Source organism: Syngnathus leptorhynchus, chromosome 6 (genome assembly GCF_054491065.1).
Source record: "Syngnathus leptorhynchus isolate UIUO chromosome 6, UIUO_Slep, whole genome shotgun sequence".
Taxonomy (NCBI): Eukaryota; Metazoa; Chordata; class Actinopteri; order Syngnathiformes; family Syngnathidae; genus Syngnathus; species Syngnathus leptorhynchus.
This window is the reverse complement of record NC_141200.1, coordinates 14,772,808-14,792,823: the sequence shown is the minus strand read 5'-3', so window position 1 is coordinate 14,792,823 and position 20,016 is coordinate 14,772,808. Positions and strand designations below refer to the sequence as shown.

Below are 20,016 nucleotides of genomic sequence, written 5' to 3'. Positions count from 1 at the left end.
TAAGATTCGCCCAATCCTCTCGACCGGTGATGCGGAAATTATTAAACATGCATTTATCATGTCGCGCCTGGACTACTGTAATGCATTATTCTCTGGTCTTCCCAAGTCCATTATCAAAAGTCTACAGTTAGTACAAAATGCTGCTGCAAGGCTGCTCTCACGGACAAGAAAATTTGATCACATTACCCCAATATTAGCCAATTTACACTGGCTCCCGGTCCATTTAAGATGTGACTTCAAGGTTCTTCTATTAACCTATAACTCATTGCATGGTTTAGCGCCTTCATATCCCGTCGACTTAGTCGTTCCTTATGTTCCGTCTCGTAACCTTCGTTCGCAAAATGCTAGTTTTTTAGTGACACCGAGGGCCAAGAAAATGTCTGCAGGGGCTAGAGCATTTTCTATTCGGGCTCCAGAGCTCTGGAATGCCCTACCGATGGATATTAGAACTGCTACCTCAGTAGAAACATTTAAAGACATATTTCTATGATATGGCCTTTAATTAACCTGTAGTGGCCGATTCGGCTGGAGTTTGTTTTTGCTCCCTATCCCCGACCCCACTCCCCCCACCACTCCCCGGCTGGGGAGGTGGTTAGGTGACACCCAAGCGGACGGCGGTTATCTAGATTCTAGTGGACCAATTCAGCATGAGGGAACTGCAGCGGATGACCCTCCTAGAGGACACTGCCAGGACAATCGAAGGCACCTCCGACAGCTCTTCGCTTTGGCCTGGACATCCACTTTTTGATTTCCATATTATGTATTTTATGTGCCCTCTTTGCATCCATTTCAGCCAGGTGATCCTGAAAGGGCGATCCTTCCATCTGTGGTCTCTTCTCAAGGTTTCTCATTTTTCCCCTGGTAGGGGTTTTTGAGTTTTTCCTTGCCCTTTTGGGAGCCTAAGATCAGGGGATGCTTTGAGAATAATTGTCAATTGATTGTCTATGTGAAGCCCTTTGAGACTGCTTGTGATTTAGGGCTATACAAATAAACTTGACTTAAATCCATCGATCGTCCTTTATTGATTTTATGTAAACAATGCCGCGTATGCGCCGCTGACGTCGGACTTGTCGTGAGTTGCATTTCTAATTATTCCACAGACCCATATAACGATATATAAAGTATATATCAAATAACTATCATATAAACAATATTATCAAACCATCTGTGGCACTCCAAATCGTTAAATCCATCGATCAAATTCCTCGTCCTTTATGTCAACAACGCTGCGCCGCACAGATCTAGTATATAGCTATATTGTAGCATTAAAGTACGAGGAAAGACGTGGGTTTGGTAAACGGCTCTTTAGTGAACAAAACAAGAGTGCAACGAGCCAACAACTACTGAACTGTAATGATAAAAACAGATACAAGTTGCTACACAAAATATATCAAATAATTATAACATAAGTAACTTTTTCAAACCATCTGTGTCACTCCAAATCATTAAATCCTTCAAACTCTTCGTCCTCCGTGTCACTTACAAACAAAACAGCTACTAAATGTAATATAAAGAACAATTTTAACAAACCATCCGTGACACTCTAAATCATTAAATTAATCGGAATATTTATCCTCTGTGTCAAAAAAGAAAGAAAAATACACAGCTGTTGACGCTGAAACTACGTGGGCTGCTAACGTCAGACTAGATATGTCAAATAAATGTAATATGAACAAGAATTTTAACGAACAATCCGTATCACTCCAAATCATCAAATCCACCAGAATATTCATCCTCCGTGTCAAAAAAAGAAACCGCTGTCGATTCCGGACCTACGTGCGCCACTGACATCAGCCTCGTCGTCAGTTGTGGCCCCAATTATTCCACAGATCTGGTATATAACTATATTGTAGCTTTACCAAAGTCAAGACGTGGGTTTGGTAAACGGCTCTTTATTTAACAAAACAAGAGTTCAACGAGCCAACAACTACTGAACTGTAATGATAAAAACATATACAAGTTGCTACACTAAATAAAATATATCAAATAACTATAACATAAATAACACATTTTTCAAACCATGTGACACTCCAAATCATTAAATCCTTCAAACGTAGCCCTTTGTCATCCCGTGATCGAATCCTTTGTACTTTATGTAAACAACCGCCGCACCGCAGTTCAAATTACAGTAATCCCTCGCTACATCACGGTTTGTTTATCGCGGTTTCACTACATCGCAGATATTTGAATTTTGAAAATTTGTGAAAAAATGCGCATATAAGTCGCCCCCCCATTCAAACTTTGAAAAAAACCCCCCACAACTTATAGTCCTAAAAATACGGTAATTACTTTAAGGTATTAACGTATACAAGTCAGTGTATATAATAAATTCATAAGATTTGTTGTAGATGGAGATAAAAAAAAAATGGTTTGGGGAAGGGGGTATCATTAAGATATTTACCAAGATAGCCTGTGTTTCAAAACAAAGCGAAAAAACAAAGAGATAACCGAATATTAAATATTTCTGATCCATGTGAGTCTATTGATCCTCAAATTCAAAACTCGAGACTCACTGATACAGTTGAGGCTCTGTCTGTATTCATACTCAGAAAAATGCTCCTACACTAACAAATTGGTACCACATTAGCAGCCTGACATAACTTCCAGGCAGGTGGAGTCAGAACCATGCCAACTGTGTGAAAATACTGATCAACGAAAATAACAAAAGACTTTCTCATTCACTTCATTAGCTGACTGCAGATTATGCGCTACAAAATATATAAACTCCATTTATGTGGTGATGAAGGCTGCCACACAGGGAGTTGCAGGGGCAGGCCATCTGGTAAAACCAAGTTTCTTAAGTCCTGTCATAGACTCTGGTCAGCTCTAGGCCGAACCAGCCGTGCCATCTTGTATTCTTTTTAATTTAGATTATTTTGTGTTAAACACATGGAGGTAACATGGCATTCATATTCATGATTGTTAGTAAAATATGCAGTTACTGTGGATGCCATAATGTCAGTAATGACGTGTTTTATTTAAGGGAAACATATGCTATGTTTAATTAAACTTTTGTGTTTTTCAACAATATTTGTTTGAAGTAAAACACTTTTTTAAAATCACAACTGGAACACATACTGGCCATATCGAGTATCGGTACCCAGTATTGGCAAGTACTAAAGTACTCATTTTCGCTGTTTACCCCAGCTTCCTCCAAATTCTAAAAAAACACTTGGTAGGTTAATTGAAGACTCTATATTGTGCTTAAAGTGTCTAAGTGAGTGTGATGTTTGTGTGATACTTGTTCTATGCGGACCTGAATGAGGAGAAGCTTTTACTATAAAATGCAGCTGTTCAGAAAAGCCTACTACAGAATCTGAACTTTATTTGGGGTTAATAAGAATCACTTTAAATTTTTGTGTTGATTACGTTTGATTGCGTTTGAAAGTGATTGGCCAATTATGCACATAACTAACTGCTAGTTGTAAGAGTTTTTTTTTTTTACTCTTTTCTAAAAATAATTCCACCTCTTTTTCAAACGGAGTTGCAAACCTAGTTCGCATTAGATGCATATATAGTTGGGAAATTATTTATCTTGGTTTATTTTTTTATGAAACAAGGACTTCCTTAATCCATTCAGTGACATTTTAGGACGAATACAATACTTGCATAATGCGGCTTGCAAACTACAATGACAAAATAACTCTTCCCATAGCTGACTGTATATCACACAAACAAAAAATATTATAACGATATAGACTTATTGTTCAAAACTGTTTTACGATGGGATAGTTAGTGATGTTAACCAGAGTTTAACGACACAGCCATGGTTAATGACCGGATCGGATTCTGGAAAAGGACCGCAGACAAACAGCTGCTCAGGATGAATGTGATAATATGCAAAATATATAGAAATTGACAGCCTCTTCTTCATTGAAAACGCTGCTCCTTACTGGTAGGCAATTTTCATCGGGACAGGGAATAAGTAGGACACCTTACCATTGATGAAACTTAAGCAGTCTTTCCCCTTGGCCTCCCAAGCCAGCCACTGACCTCCTGTATCTTCTAGAGGAGGGAGCTCTGACGAAGGGGAGGGGTATGGTTTTTCAGTTACTGTCCGTGCCCATTGGGGGCAAAATCTGGGTCTGGAGTAACTTGACTTTTAAAATTTCAGACGTCGATTCTGTCCTAAATGCAGCCCAGATTTGGCCCAGGTCATCATCATAGCCTGCAAGTATCCACGCTGACTGGCTTAAGAGTGCAGGGGTTATAAAGGGAGTGGGAGAGACCAGTTGGGGTGAGCAATTTTAAGGAGACAAACAAGGATCTCTTGGATTTCAAGGAGAAAAAACAAAATGGCTTGTTAACAGAAGTAATTTGATTATTTCGGCAGAAAATACCTGATGATTTATTCTTAACCATGTATGTCTTGTTTATCTGTCAATCAGTGATAGTTTTAAATAACAGTGCAACAATTCATCAGGTGTTTTGGGCCCGTGGGCTTTATGTAGCATTATAGTAGCCATTTTTTTTTTTAAATCTACCTGCATGATGATAAATTACTGTATATTTTATGTTAAACGCTTACAATCGCTCATTGGAAACATGCAAAGGCATGCATGTTTGTATTTTTGTAAAGCTTAAGAATGCAGATGAATGAAAATAATGATAAAGAAACATTACATAACTTGCACTGCTACAATATGAGCTCATGAATCTATTCAAAATATGTCATGGATCCCAGCTTTGTTCAATGATTTAACTTTCTGGCCAACATTTTTAACCTGAGCCAATACGTCCCTGTGTTTGAGTCAAACACAGGAAATTAAATCACATGATGCAGCAGGCAGATGTACTGTATGTAGCTGTACTATTTGAAGAACTACTATAGAAGCAAAGACGGGACCCATGGTGATAGTGGAATGCATCGCAGCTTTAGCTTGAAAAAGCTTTGAAATTATTTTCTCTAGACTAGCCACAGCATCAGACCTGGGACAAAAATCAAAACAAAAATGGCTATTTATAGCTTGAAAAATATATTCTCATCAGACTGTACTTTGATGTCTGAATGAAAGACACCGGAAATCATCATCTGTTGCCTTTTTACACAATAGTCATTTTTTTCTCATTGCTATTACTTTTGGCAGGAACCAAATTTAAGTACACTGCCATGGAAAAGAATGTACCCTTCCTAATTCCGTATCCCTACGGCCACTCACATATTTAGCTCAACTAAATGTTAGGGATGACTAATCCAATTTAAATATCCCACAAACACAACCAAAGCAAATGGAGTTTCTAATTAATGATGCACTACTCTTGCGCTATATTCTGACTGTCTGCTGTATGCACACTTGCTCCATTTTTTGCGCCTCTTATGTATTTATTTATTTATTAATTAATTAATTATTTTTACTTTTTGTGTTGTTTTCTTGGATGTTTAGTAACATGTCTTGTCACCGTGGGATAGTGGGAAACGAAATTTTGATCATTGTGTCTTGGCATGTGAAGGAATTGACAATAAAGCAGACTTTGACTTTGATTAAGGGGAAGTAATTTAAATCTATTAGGCCCTTTGTAAAAAAGTAATTTTCCAATTAATTTCTGCGCCCCAGAGCCATGACCATTCAACCCATTCTTAATACAACTGTTACATTCATGTTACAGGTGTCTGATGAGATGATTAGCAATGCCTGGAGGCACAAGAATGTAACTTAATACGTAGAATATTCACCTTCAATTGCGCGTTCGCTGTCGGAGGTGCGAGTGCGTAGGGTGTCCAAATACTCAGAAATACGGAGTTGCCACGCCCCTTTTGCACCCTTGTCCCACACTTTAGCTGAGCCCGCATCGATGCCCCCTCAGTTCAAGTGTATTACCCACAATTAATTGCAGACTTGACCTATATAGCGGGAAACTGGTGACGTTTAGTATTATTTCTGTTCTTGCTTAAAATAATATCTTTACAAGTGTAAATATCACATATTCTACATTGCATTCACATTTTAATAAAATTTACAAACTTTGACCTACCTGTATTTTTATCACCTACGTATTTTGTCCAAGTGTATTTGCCGTACATTATCGATCTTCTGCGCATGTGCCGTGAATCACGCAAAGACCACAAACAGTGAAAAAGAAAAGCCATTGACTGAAAGGCCGAGCCTGGGTTTTTAGTAAAAAAATTTTAGTACTACTTTACTGAAGTTTAGAAATGATTTTAAGCAGCAAAATTGCCAAAACAAAGAATGGTTGTCACCATGTTTGATGACGGAGGTCCAAAATGGCGGCAAGGTGATGATAATGCGCAGTGTCCAAATTCTGCAGTTTTCGCACGATTGCCTCCTGTGCGCTCGAACACTGTGCGCTTTTTCTGGGTGTGCGCTTCACTGAGGGGTGTAGGGTGTTGTGCGAGTATTGGGATAGGGCCTGTTTCTCTCTGCTACAACACACCTGATTCAAATGATAAGCTCATCAGCAAGCTCCAAAGAAGTTTATAATACCGATCATTTGAATCACATGTGTTGCAGCAGGATGACATGGAAAACAGGCAGGACAGTGACCCTCCAGGACAGAGTTGGGCACCCCTGGCTTAGAGGGTTCTATCATTCCTGTCAGTTACATGCACAATTATACAATTGGAAACTACATTTTATGTTTACGTAGGTTTTTTTGTGAGATATTAAAATTAATTAGATGAACTGAAACATTTAAGATTGATAAATACACACCAAGCTAAATAAATAAAGAAATAATTTACATCAGGTAAAGGGCTTTTTCAATAAACTTTAAAATCAAGCAAGTTTGAGATTAGTTGTTAGAGTTTGAAGAGAATTGAAAAGAACAAAAAAAACAGCAACGTAATCGCTTCATTTGACTGGTAACGTTTACACCAACCAACAAGATTTCCGAGTACAACAGTTTATGTAGTTGGGTAAAATGCAAGAACTATACAATATGGTCATGGTGCATCTGCAAGACATGACTATCATGAATGTTTGGATACCAATGAGCTTTGGGTCAACCAACTAAAAAAAAATAAGTGATTTTTAAATCCACTGCTTTATCTGGCTATGTTATTTTAATATAGCCTCATCTTGTGAAAGCAGGGCATGTTTCAAGATTTCAATGTTCAGTATCAGTATCACCCCCAAGTCTGATAAAAGCATCGGTCAGGTTGATGATCTTCAGCCTAATGATGCGAGCGGAGGGTGGAGAGGAAAGGAGTGATGGAAAGATTAAGGTCAGGGATGTTTTGATGGGAATTGAAGGAGACAAAATGGGGTTAACATAAAGACAAGCCTGGATCTGTTTACCAAATATCCCCTCTGTCAGTCATGGAAAAGAATGAAAGAAAAAAAAACAGAAAAGGGAGAGAAAGGAAAGAATGAAAATGTGAAAGACTAATAAATGATCATCTTACAGACAATTCTAGCATAAATAAAAACAAGGTGAAAATCTTGTACATCAGCTGGATGCTTCGTGTCAGTAATATAATTCAAAACACCAAAGGTCCAGTCTGCCTTTCCAGAGTCCCTACCAGGATATGGGCCAATAATCACCAGAAGGAATGTTCTGATTTGGTTGGGGGGAAAAACAGTGGGAGTAAATGCAAACAATGTATTAACTGTCATGATAAACTTCTACTGTCTTTAATATACAGAGGGACATTCTGAAATTAGTACTTTCCAATAGTCCTGGACAATTAATCAAATTCAAATCAACATCAGAATGTAGTAGGTTGCAATTTTCAGATTGCAAAGGCAAGCATTTGGGAAAAAACTAAATCAACTGCTTCATTTAAATTGGTTGATAGGCTTTATCAATTTAAATTGCGGATTCGGATGAGATGGTGTGACGTCACCGGAACTGCTATTTTCTTGTTAGTGCTGATCCTCTGATGATTACAAATGATCATGAGGAAAAAATAGCAGTTGAGGAGAAAACCTACTTTTTTCTAAGAAATCCAGCTTTCTATAGTTTAGTGAGGAGAAGGATGGCCAGTGACAGAGACCAAATTCACGTTTACCTTCTTTCCAAGCAGTTGCTTCAGACCCTGTGGCAATGACTGTATGGAGTCAAGAAGCCCAGCTTGAGAGTGCATCAATGCTTTTTTTCTTTAGTTACTTCACTGCTAGCCTGTCACGGAGTTACGACAACCACCAAAGATAATTTAACAATCGGATGACGCCGGCGCAAGTGGGGACACAAATGCTCAGGTTAGCGTTGCGCTAACATCTAGGATGACACGAGTAGATGGATAGAAAGTTGGACCAAAACAATAACCAGAACAGAAAATGTATTGATGGTTGGAAGACCATCCTGGGATCTGCCACTTGCCAATGTATAGCGAGGGTGATTAAAGTAAATTTAACCTAAAATGAACACGTACAGATTTAGGCAGGTGGCTACGGCGATTATTTATTTGTTAAAGCGCCCAGTGATAAACTGACACAGGTGGCTTGTATTATAGAAAATAGTAATTAGATTATTTCTCAAAATCGTTCAGCCCGCCTTTCTATTTGCAAAAATGTAAGACAGTTAGGCAGCCTTTATATGAATCACCTTCCAGAGGGGCAACTGCAATTATTGGAACTGACTTTGATTAACGCAATCACATAACCGCATTTTGAAAATACTTATTTTATCACCTGGCAGTTAATACAATTTGAGGATAAAAAGGGATTTAAGAACATACAGGTATGAGCCTCTGTTCTGAAACACCTTGCAAAACGCTTTAACATTCAAAGAGTGAAGACTTAGATTCTCTAAAAATTATATATTTTTTTCTGGCAAAAGACTTTGTTTAAACTTACCTTCTGCCACACCCCACGGGTATTGGCGACCTCTGACCTTCTTCCCATTCACTTCGATTACCACGTTGCTGCCAACCACAGCCAGCGGCATCTTCTCCTGGCGTGAGGTGATACAACAAAAAAAAAATAGCTGTAATTTTTTTAGTGGGGTTTTACTATCACAATTATTGTAATAGATGTATCATATGGCAATAAAGCCTTTAGAAGAGGCTTCATACTGTAGATGACTAAAACCTCAGCTGGTTTGAAGAAATAAGGTTTTTAGTACAATTTTCAATATTTTCTATACCCAAGAAATGTTTATGCTCAGGTACTGTACATGTTAGTATGAACACTGTCGATTGGAATCATTTGAAAAAGGTGAGCAGATACCATGTTTTGTTTTGCTTTGGCCAGAGGTTACTGGGGCCATGTTACATGAATTAGTTTGTCAATTAGTTTGTCGAAAATCTGCAGCTAAAACTGGGGCAAACCTGCAAGCGTTGAAAATTATCTAAAAAACAGACTAAAAGACAGACTTACCTATGGCGTTCATTTATTCTCTCAGCTACTAACATTTTGTGGTCCAGTACCTTGATCTTCCGGATCAGCCTGTTGTCTTCATCATCGTCTGTATCTGGGAATTCATAAATTTTGATTTTGTGCTCCTGGATCTCTTTCATTATCTACAGAAAATGATATAATGCTAAAGTCAAATAAACATTTCCAGAGAAGCAAGCATGGTTTTGCCAGAGATTACTCATGTTATAGTTCACAAATACCTGTTTCTTAAAAAGCTGGCATTCCTCTGGGGTCAGAGTGTCAGCTTTTGCAATAAGTGGAATGACATTGACTTTGTCATGCAGTCTCTTCATAAACTCGATGTCAAGTGGCTTTAATCTGACGAATAAACAGAGAGGTGTATCAATGGGCTGTACTCATCTAGTGCTTTTCCACCTTTCGTACTCAAAGCGCTTCACACTGCTTCCTGCACACTGCTTAGTGTCTAATTGTAGATGAACTTGTACTACAATGTGAAATGTTTTTTTACTACATGCATCCAAAACCTAATGAGATTACCGCAATTTTCGGATTATAAATCGCTCCGGAGTATAAATCGCACCAGCCATTAAATGCACAATGAAGTGGAAAAAAAAACATATATAAGTCGCTCCGGAGTACAAGTCGCACTTTTGGGGCAAATGTATTTGTCAAAATCCAACACCGAAAACAGACATGAACCAGCAACAACAGGCTAAACAATACGGTATGCTAACGTAACATATACACAAACGAGGAGCTGAGAACGGGCCTGACGTAACATTCAGAGTTATTCAAGTAAGTATTACATAAATAACATGTTTATCAAACCATCTGTGTCACTCCAATTCATTAAATCCATCGATCATGGTTTATGTAACAATGCTGCGTACGCGTATGCACCGCATATGCTGACGTCGGACTATTTGTTTATTTGTTTGCATTTCTAATTATACCACAGATCCATATAACGATATATAAAGTATATTTCGAATAACTATCATATTACAACAACATTATCAAACCATCGGTGTCACTCCATATCATTCAATCCATCGATCATCTATTAGGTAAACAATGCAGCGTACGCTCGCCCTCGGATTTGTCGTGATTTGCATTTCAAATTATTCCACAGACCCATATAACGATATATAAAGTATATTTTAAATAACTATCATATAGAAACAATATTATCAAATCATATGTGTCGCTCCAATTCATTAAATCTATTGATCGTGCTTTATGTAAACAATGCTGCGTATGTGCCGCATATGCTGACGTCGGACCCGTTGCAAATTGCATTTCTAATTATACCACAGACCCATATAACGGTATATATAGTATATTTTAAATAACTATCATTATAAAACAACATTATCAAACCATCTGTGTCACTCCAAATCATTAAATCCATCGATCAAATTCCTCGTTCTTCATGTCAATCATGGGTTTGGTAAACGGCTCTTTATTTAACAAAACAAGAGTTCAACGAGCCAACAACTACTGAACTTCCAGCCACGGAGGTGGAAGAGAGCTCCATAGAATAGGGGCGGGCGTGCGTAAAAGCGATTTCCGAGCCCCATCCACCGTCCCCGGACAGCCACCCGGCCGAGCGCCAGCCCCCGACTTTCATCCACGAACGTGAAAGAGAGCTCCCGTCGAGAAGGACCGGGCGTGCGAAGAAGCCATAATAGTTTTTCAAACCTTCTGTGTCACTCCAAATCATTAAATCCTTCCAACTCTTTGTCCTCCGTGTCACTTACAAATAAAGCCGTTAATGATGCCGGTAGTACGTGGGGCCCTTCGTCATCCCGTGATCAAATCCTTTATCTTTTATGTAAACAACCCCCAGGGGACGCCACTTGCAGTTCAAATTACAGTAATCCCTTGCTACATCGCGGTTCGTTTTTTGCGGTTTTACTACATCGCGGATTTTTGAATTTTGAAAATTTTTGAAAAAAATCACATAAGTCGCTCCTGAGTATAAGTCGCCCCCCCACCCAAACTATGACAAAAACTGCGACTTATAGTCCGAAAATAACGGTAGATGTTTCCCCTACCCGTGTCCAGAGGGCGCAATGAAGTATAGACAGCAGTGGACCCTGTTGTCTGGCATTGATCTGCGGTTCACCCTTGATTCTGCATTTAGGAAGTCCTCACACTTACTGTCAATATAATTGATGACAGGCTGCCAGCTGAAAAGGATAAAACATACAGAAACAAGAAAAAAATAACATTTAAAGTATGAAAATTAGACTGCAAACAACCAAGAAAGTCACTAACCAGTTACTGTTGTCTACGGCATCTCCAAATCCTGGTGTATCAACAATTGTGAGAGTCAACTGGACGCCCCCTTCTTTTATGAGCACCTTTGACTGCTCCACCTAAAACACACAACCCATCGATTATCATACAAGACTATAATTTCAAGTAAGCGCAGCAGGCAAGTTGATAGTAATGCTGCAGGAGCATAAAGTTCAGTGTGCAGGTAAAAAAATTAAACAAAAAAAATCCCCTCCGTGAGTCGTCACCTTATCGTGGTGGAGGGGTTTGCGTGCCCCAATGATCCTAGGAGCCATGTTGTCTGGGGCTTCATGCCCCTGGTAGGGTCACCCATGTTAAAAGGGTCCGAGGTGAGGGCCCAGACAAAGCACGGCTCAGAAGACCCCTCATGATGAAAAAGACAAATGGACCTAGTTTTCCCTCGCTCGGACGCGGGTCACCAGGGCCCCCCTCTGGAGCCAGGCCTGGAGGTGGGGCTCGAAGGTGAGCGCCTGGTGGCCAGGCCTTCGCCCATGGAGCATGACCGGGCATAGCCCGAATAGAAAACGTGGGTCCCCTTTTCCATGGGTTCACCACCTGTAGGAGGGGCCAAAGGGGTTGGGTGCAAAGTGAGCTGGGCAGCGGCCAAAGGCGGGGAGAACAACAGAGGCTGGCTCTAGGGACATGGAATGGCACCTCTCTGGCTGGAAAGGAGCCCGAGCTGGTGTGTGAGGCAGAAAAGTTCCGACTAGACATAGTCGGACTTGCCTCCACACATTGGGCTCTGGTACAAGCCCTCTCGAGAGGGGCTGGACTCTCTTCCACTCTGGTGTTGCCCACGGTGAGAGGCGTCAAGCAGGTGTGGGGATTCTTATTGCACCCCGGCTGGGCGCCTGTACATTAGGGTTCACCCCGGTGAACGAGAGGGTAGCCTCCCTCCGCCTTTGGGTGGGGGGACGAGTCCTGACTGTTGTTTGTGTCTATGCATCAAATGGCAGCTTAGAGTACCCATCCTTTTTGGAGTCCCTGGAGGAGGTGCTGGAGAGCGCTCCTTCTGGGGACTCCATCGTTCTACTGGGTGACTTCAATGCTCACGTGGGCAATGACAGTGAGACCTGGAAGGGCGTGATTGGGAGAAACGCCCCCCCCCCCCCGATCTGAACCCGAGCGGTGTTCTATTGTTGGACTTCTGTGCTTGACATGGGTTCTCTATAATGAACACCATGTTCAAGCATAAGGGTGTCCATGTGTGCACTTGGCACCAGGACACCCTAGGCCGTGGTTCGATGATCGACTTTGTAGTCGTGTCATCGGATTTGCGACCACATGTTTTGGACACTTGGGTGAAGAGAGGGGCGGAGCTGTCAACTGATTACCACCTGTTGGTGGGTTGGCTCTGATGGTGGGGGAAGATCCGACCTGGCAGACCCAAACGCTCTGCTGGGAACATCTGGCACAATCCCCTGTCAGGAAGAGATTCAACTCACACCTCCAGCAGAGCTTTTCCCACGTCCCGGGGGAGGCGGGGGACATTGAGTCCGAGTGGACCATGTTCCGCGCCTCTATTGTTGGGGCAGCCGACCGGAGCTGTGGACGTAAGGTCGTTGGGGCCTGTCGTGGCGGCAATCCCCAAACCCGCTGGTGGACACCGGCGGTAAGGGATGCCGTCAAGCTGAAGAAGGAGTCCTATCGGGCTGTTTTAAGCTGCGGGACTCCGGAGGAAGCTGACAGGTACCGAATGGGATGGCCAAGCGAAACGCGGCTTTGGTGGTTGCGGAGGCAAAAACCCGGGCGTGGGAGGAGTTTGGTGAGGCCATGGAGAATGATTTCCGGACGGCTTTGAGGAGATTCTGGTCCACCATCCGGCGTCTCAGGAGGGGGAAGCAGTGCACGGTCAACACTGTTAACAGTGGAGATGGTGTGCTGCTGACCTCGACTCGGGACATCGTGAGTCGGTGGGGAGAATACTTGGAAGACCTCCTCAATTGCACTGACACGCCTTCCATTGTGGAAGCAGGGCCTGGAGACTCTGAGGCGGACTCTCCAATCTCTGGGGTCGAAGTCACCGAGGTAGTTAAAAAACTCCTCGGTGGCAGGGCCCCGGGGTGGATGAGATCCACCCGGAGTTCTTAAAGGCTCTGGATGTTGTTGAGCTGTCATGGCTGACACGCCTCTACAACATTGCGTGGACATCGGGGACGGTGCCTCTGGATTGGCAGACTGGGGTGGTGGTTCCCCTCTTTAAAAAGGGGGACCGGAGGGTGTGTTCCAATTAAGTCCCAAGTTAAAGTCCCATTGATCATCGTCACACACACATCTGGGTGTGGTGATATTTGTCCTCTGCATTTAACCCATCCCCATGTGGTTTTGATCCATCCCCTGGGGGAGAGGGGAGCAGTGAGCAGGTGCGCTCGGGAATTATTTGGTGATCTAACCCCCCAATTCCAACCCTTAATGCTGAGTGCCAAGCAGGGAGACAATGGGTTCCATTTTTATAGTCTTTGGTATGACCCGGCCGGGGTTTGAAACCACAACCTTCCAGTCTCAGGGCGGACACTCTACTGCTAGGCCACTGAGGTGGCTGCTAGGCCACTGAGCTGGCAGGAGAATCACACTCTTCAGCCTTCCTGGTAAGGTCTATTCAGGGGTGCTGGAGAGGAGAGTCCGCCAGGAGGTCGAACCTTGGATTCAGGAGGAGCAGTGTGGCTTTCGTCCTGGCCATGGAACAGTGGACCAGCTCTACACCCTCGGCTGGATCCTTGATGGTGCATGGGAGTTGGCCCAACCAGTCCACATGTGTTTTGTGGACTTGGAGAAGGCATTCGACCGTGTCCCCCGGGAGATTCTGTGGAGGGTGCTTCGGGAGTACTGGGTGCAGAGCCAACTTATAAGGGCGGTTCGGTCCCCGCATCACCGATGCCAGATTTTGGTCCGCATTTCCGGCAGTAAGTTGGATTCGTTCCCAGTGAGGGTTGGACTCTGCCAACACTGCCCTTTGTCACAGATTCTGTTTATACATTTTATGGACAGAATTTCTAGGCACAGCCGCCTTGAGGCGTTCAGGGGGTCTGGTTTGGGGGCGTCAGCATTGCGTCTCTGCTTTTTGCAGATGACGTGGTGCTGTTGGCTTCTTCAGGCCATGATCTCCAGCTCTCACTGGAGCGGTTCGCAGCCAAGTGTGAAGCGGTAAGGATGAGGGTCAGCACCTCCAAATTAGAGTGCATGGTCTTTGGTCGGAAAACGGTGGAATGCCCTCTCCGGATTGGGGATGAGATTCTGCCCCAAGTGGAGGAGTTCAAGTATCTTGGGGTCTTGTTCACGAGTGAGGGCAGGATGGAGCGCAAGATCGACAGGCGGATCGGTGTAGCGTCGGCAGTAATGCGGACTCTGTACCGGTCTGTCGTGGTGAAGAGAGAGCTGAGTCAAAAGGCAAAGCTCTCAATTTACCGGTTGATCTATGCTCCTACCCTCACCTATGGTCACGAGCTATGGGTCGTGACCGAAAGAACGAGATCCAGGATACAAGCGGCTGAAATGAGTTTCCTCCGCAGGGTGTCCGGGCTCTCCCTTAGAGATAGGGTGACAAGCTCGGTCATCCGGGAGAGACTCGGAGTAGAGCCGCTGCCCCTCCACGTTGAGAGGAGCCAGATGAGGTGGCTCGGGCATCTCATCAGGATGCCTCCTGGACGCCTCCCTGGGGAGGTGTTCCGGGCATGTCCCACCGGTAGGAGACTCCGGGGTCGACCCAGGACGCGCTGGAGAGACTACGTCTCTTGGCTGGCCTGGGACGCCTTGGGATCCCCCGGAATGAGCTGGATGAAGTGGCTAGGGAGAGGGAAGTCTGGGAGTCCCTCCTAAAGCTGCTGCCCCCGCGACCCGACCCCGGATAAGCGGAAGAAGATGGATGGATGATGGAAAAATAATAATTAAAAAAATCAGGAAACACATTCTTAATCAGGCTTCAATGCATCTGAAGGGTAGGGGTGTAAGGTTATTTTTTCAACGATACGATACATACCGATAAAAGGGCTAACGATTCACCACAAGGTGATATATCACTTTAACGATACATTAAATCTGATTTACAAATACTATTTTGATACGATATTTTGCTAAGCTATTTTGATATAGTAACAACAGGTTTTCTGTAAATAGACTGTACTAATTACAGATAACTTCAAAAAAACAAAAGCTATATTTATTCATTGCATTTTAATTTAAAAACAACTCAGCTTTACTCATTACAAAATGTAGAAAAAAACTACATAGTTGATATCAGAACAAGGTAGCTTTCTTGACATTCTATGAAAGTGCAACAGAACAAACTCGTCCTCTTTTAATACTCCGACCTACCTTAGTACCAAAAGAAGGTTTTTCTATTAAAAAGATCAATGTAAACAAACACTTTTGATAAAGTGCTTCATATATAGCTCAACAATATTCCACATTCTCTTTTGTGGAACAAAAAATATAAACAAATAATAAACTTGTATATTTTCACATAAAATTAACCTGTCCCACGAAACAATTTTGCCAAAGTCTTGCATGTTTTTTTTTTTTTTTTTTTTTAAATATAAGTTGGTCTGCATGTTGTCTGGCAGCAAAAACTGTTCTGCCAATGAAATATGAATCTCCTTGAACTCGAGTTGGCATTGCGGCTGTTCTGATTTTGGTGCAACAAATACATTATGATATGTTTCCACATACAGACCCTGAAATAGGCTGACGTACCAGTCACTGCTGTTTGATACAATGAATGAGTGTTTCTATGCATGTTTGAGTTGTCCTACTGTGAGTCATCCACAAAATGGACAGATAATCTTCATCTTCATCTTCTTCCGCTTATACGGGGTCGGGTCGCGGGGGCAGCAGCTTCAGGAGGGACTCCCAGACCTCCCTCTCCCCAGCCACTTCCTCCAGCTCATCCCGGGGGATCCCAAGGCGTTCCCAGGCCAGCCGAGAGACGTAGTCTCTCCAGCGCGTCCTGGGTCGACCCCGGAGTCTCCTACCGGTGGGACATGCCCGGAACACCTCCCCAGGGAGGCGTCCAGGAGGCATCCTGATGAGATGCCCGAGCCACCTCATCTGGCTCCTCTCAACGTGGAGGAGCAGCGGCTCTACTCCGAGTCTCTCCCGGATGACCGAGCTTCTCACCCTATCTCTAAGGGAGAGCCCGGACACCCTGCGGAGGAAACTCATTTCAGCCGCTTGTATCCTGGATCTCGTTCTTTGGTCACGACCCATAGCTCGTGACCATAGGTGAGGGTAGGAGCGTAGATCGACCGGTAAATCGAGAGCTTTGCCATTTGGCTCAGCTCTCTCTTCACCATGACGGACCGGTACAGAGTCCGCATTACTGCCGACGCTGCACCGATCCGCCTGTCAATCTCGCGCTCCATCCTGCGCTCACTCGTGAACAAGACCCCAAGATACTTGAACTTCTCCACTTGGGGCAGGATCTCATCCCCGATCCGGAGAGGGCATTCCACCCTTTTCCGACCGAGGACCATGGACTCAGATTTGGAGGTGCTGACCCTCATCCCGACCGCTTCACACTCAGCTGCGAACCGCTCCAGTGAGAGCTGGAGATCACGGACTGAAGAAGCCAACAGCACCACGTCATCTGCAAAAAGCAGTGACGCGATGCTGAGGTCTCCAAACCGGACCCCCTCAACGCCTCGGCTGCGCCTAGAAATTCTGTCCATAAAAATTATGAACAGAATCGGTGACAAAGGGCAGCCTTGGCGGAGACCAACCCTCACTGGGAACGAATCCGACTTACTGCCGGAAATGCGGACCAAACTCTGGCATCGGTGATACAGGGACCGAACCGCCCTTATCAGTTGGCTCGGCACCCCGTACTCCCGAAACACCCCCCAGAGAACCTCCCGAGGGACACGGTCGAACGCCTTCTCCAAGTCCACAAAACACATGTGGACTGGTTGGGCCAATTCCCATGCACCCTCGAGGATCCTGCCGAGGGTGTAGAGCTGGTCCACTGTTCCACGGCCAGGACAAAAGCAACACTGCTCCTCCTGAATCCGAGGTTCGACCTCCCGACGGATCCTCCTCTCCAGCACCCCTGAATAGACCTTACCAGGGAGGCTGAGGAGTGTGATTCCCCTGTAATTGGAACACACCCTCCGGTCCCCCTTCTTAAAGAGGGGAACCACCACCCCAGTCTGCCAATCCAGAGGCACCGTCCCCGATGTCCACGCAATGCTGTAGAGGCGTGTCAGCCATGACAGCCCCACAACATCCAGGGCCTTTAAGAACTCCGGGCGGATCTCCACCGAGGAGTTTTTTAACTACCTCAGTGACTTCGACCTCCGAGATTGGAGAGTCCGCCTCAGAGTCCCCAGGCCCTGCTTCCACAATGGAAGGCGTGTCGGTGGAATTGAGGAGGTCTTCGAAGTATTCCCCCCACCGACTCACGACATCCCGAGTCGAGGTCAGCAGCACACCATCTCCACTGTAAACAGTGTTGACCGTGCACTGCTTCCCCCTCCTGAGACGCCGGATGGTGGACCAGAATTTCCCCATTCGGTACCTGTCAGCTGCCTCCGGAGTCCCGCAGCTTAAAACAGCCCGATAGGACTCCTTCTTCAGCTTGACGGCATCCCTTACCGCCGGTGTCCACCAGCGGGTTTGGGGATTGCCGCCACGACAGGCACCAACAACCTTACGGCCACAGCTCCGGTCGGCTGCCTCAACAATGGAGGCTCGGAACAAGGTCCACTCGGACTCAATGTCCCCCGCCTCCCCCGGGACGTGGAAAAAGCTCTGCCGGAGGTGGGAGTTGAAGCTCTTCCTGACAGGGGATTCTGCCAGACGTTCCCAGCAGACCCTCACAGAGCGTTTGGGCCTGCCAGGTCGGACCGGCATCTTCCCCCACCTTATCGTGGTGGACAGATAATCAATGATTCAAATAACACTGGTCAACAGCAAATTTTAATCAGGGTATCCCTAAACATATTTTTAACGCTGATTTAAAAAAACATTGTTACTTTTTCTCCTAACACGAAGGGTTTTTGATATATTTTTTGGTTTGTTTTTAAGTTTGACCTAAAAAGGTTTGACAACAGGTTTGTAATTTCTCGCTATGATGTTTCTGACAAAAAAAAAAAAAACTTTTGCCATCACCCTTAATTCCTAATTACTGCGGCACGGTGCAGCTCTGGTTGGCACATCCACCTCACAGTTCAGGGGTGCAAGGTTTTATTCCGGCTATGGCCTTCCCCCTGTCTGCGGGGGTGTCCCAATTTCCTCACACATACCAAAACGATGCAGGGCAATGGACCACTACAAATTGCCTATCGGTGTGAGCGTGAGTACTTTTATGTGCCCAGTTCACGGTGTACATCGCCTAGCGCCTAAAGACTACTGGGATAGGATCCAGCATGGCCGTGACCCTCTTGGGGAGAAGCGGTTCAGAAGATGAATGAATGAATGAATATATTACAAATGTTATTATAATTAGAAAAAATAGACGAGCTAAAAATGTATTACCCTGTTACAATCCTAAATCGCAGCCGTAAAACTAAAATTTCAACACACAATATTAAGCAGCCTAACAGGTTCAATTTACCTAAGCTATTTTGTTGATATGAAAACAAGTACCTCTATTCGTATTAAGTGAGTACTTTTAAAAAATATATATTATTTAGCTATTGGAGTGGTGAACACACTAATTGAATGTGATCTGCCAGATATTTTTAACTTGACTGAGAGTTCATCTGCCTGAAAAGTTGAGAAAGACTGCTTGGGCATAAGGTGAGCTAAGTGAACAAGTTTGCATAACTTGAAATCCAGCTTAACTCAAAGAAAATACCTACAACATTAAATTGTCTGCTCATCCCACAAGTCACATTTTCAGATTCAACCCTGCCTATTGTTGAGTTACCATTTCCTTACTTTTACTCCGTTGAGGTCGTACAACCCACATACTTTCACAAGGACGTCTACTTATTTTTGGATCACCATTTTGACTAACTGCAGCCCTCGTGCTCTAAAACAAACATTATTCAGCTTCCACAAACCTTGAAATTAACTGCAGAGCTGTGCATGCAAGAACAGTGACACACATAGTCAGGCTAGCGACTACGCACACAGGTGCGCGCACAAACACACACAAGCACACGAAATCAACTCATCTTGTAAAACAGTAAAATGTTTTACAAATTTCACTTGTACAAGTACAAGTCTGTACAAGTACAGACATGAACCAGCAAAAAACTGAACGATACGGTTTGCTAATGTGAATGTAATGTAAACACAAACGAGGAGCTGAGAACGGGCCTGATGTAACATTAATAGTTATTCAAATGACTATAACATAAATAAGATGTTCATCAAACCATCTGTGTCACTCCAAATCATTAAATCCATCGATCGAAATGATTTGGAGTGACACAGATGGTTTGATAAACATATTTATGTTATAGTCATTTGAATAACTGAATAACTGCGACTTAAACTC

The 20,016-nt window shown here is 43.7% G+C and overlaps 1 protein-coding gene across 2 annotated transcripts in view; it reads right to left on the bottom strand.

Annotated features, from left to right (window-relative positions):
* Nucleotides 1–20,016, bottom strand: part of LOC147056140 (septin-7-like) — a 63,577-nt gene that overhangs the window by 12,298 nt on the left and 31,263 nt on the right. For both annotated transcript variants that reach the window (XM_085914636.1, XM_085914635.1), the window contains exons 4-8: nt 11,559–11,659; nt 11,336–11,470; nt 9,518–9,635; nt 9,329–9,421; nt 8,757–8,853 (exon numbers count right to left, since the gene is read on the bottom strand). In XM_085914636.1, the coding sequence (XP_085770762.1) occupies nt 8,757–8,853; nt 9,329–9,421; nt 9,518–9,635; nt 11,336–11,470; nt 11,559–11,659 (544 nt within the window). The remainder of the gene's footprint in view (nt 1–8,756; nt 8,854–9,328; nt 9,422–9,517; nt 9,636–11,335; nt 11,471–11,558; nt 11,660–20,016) is intronic.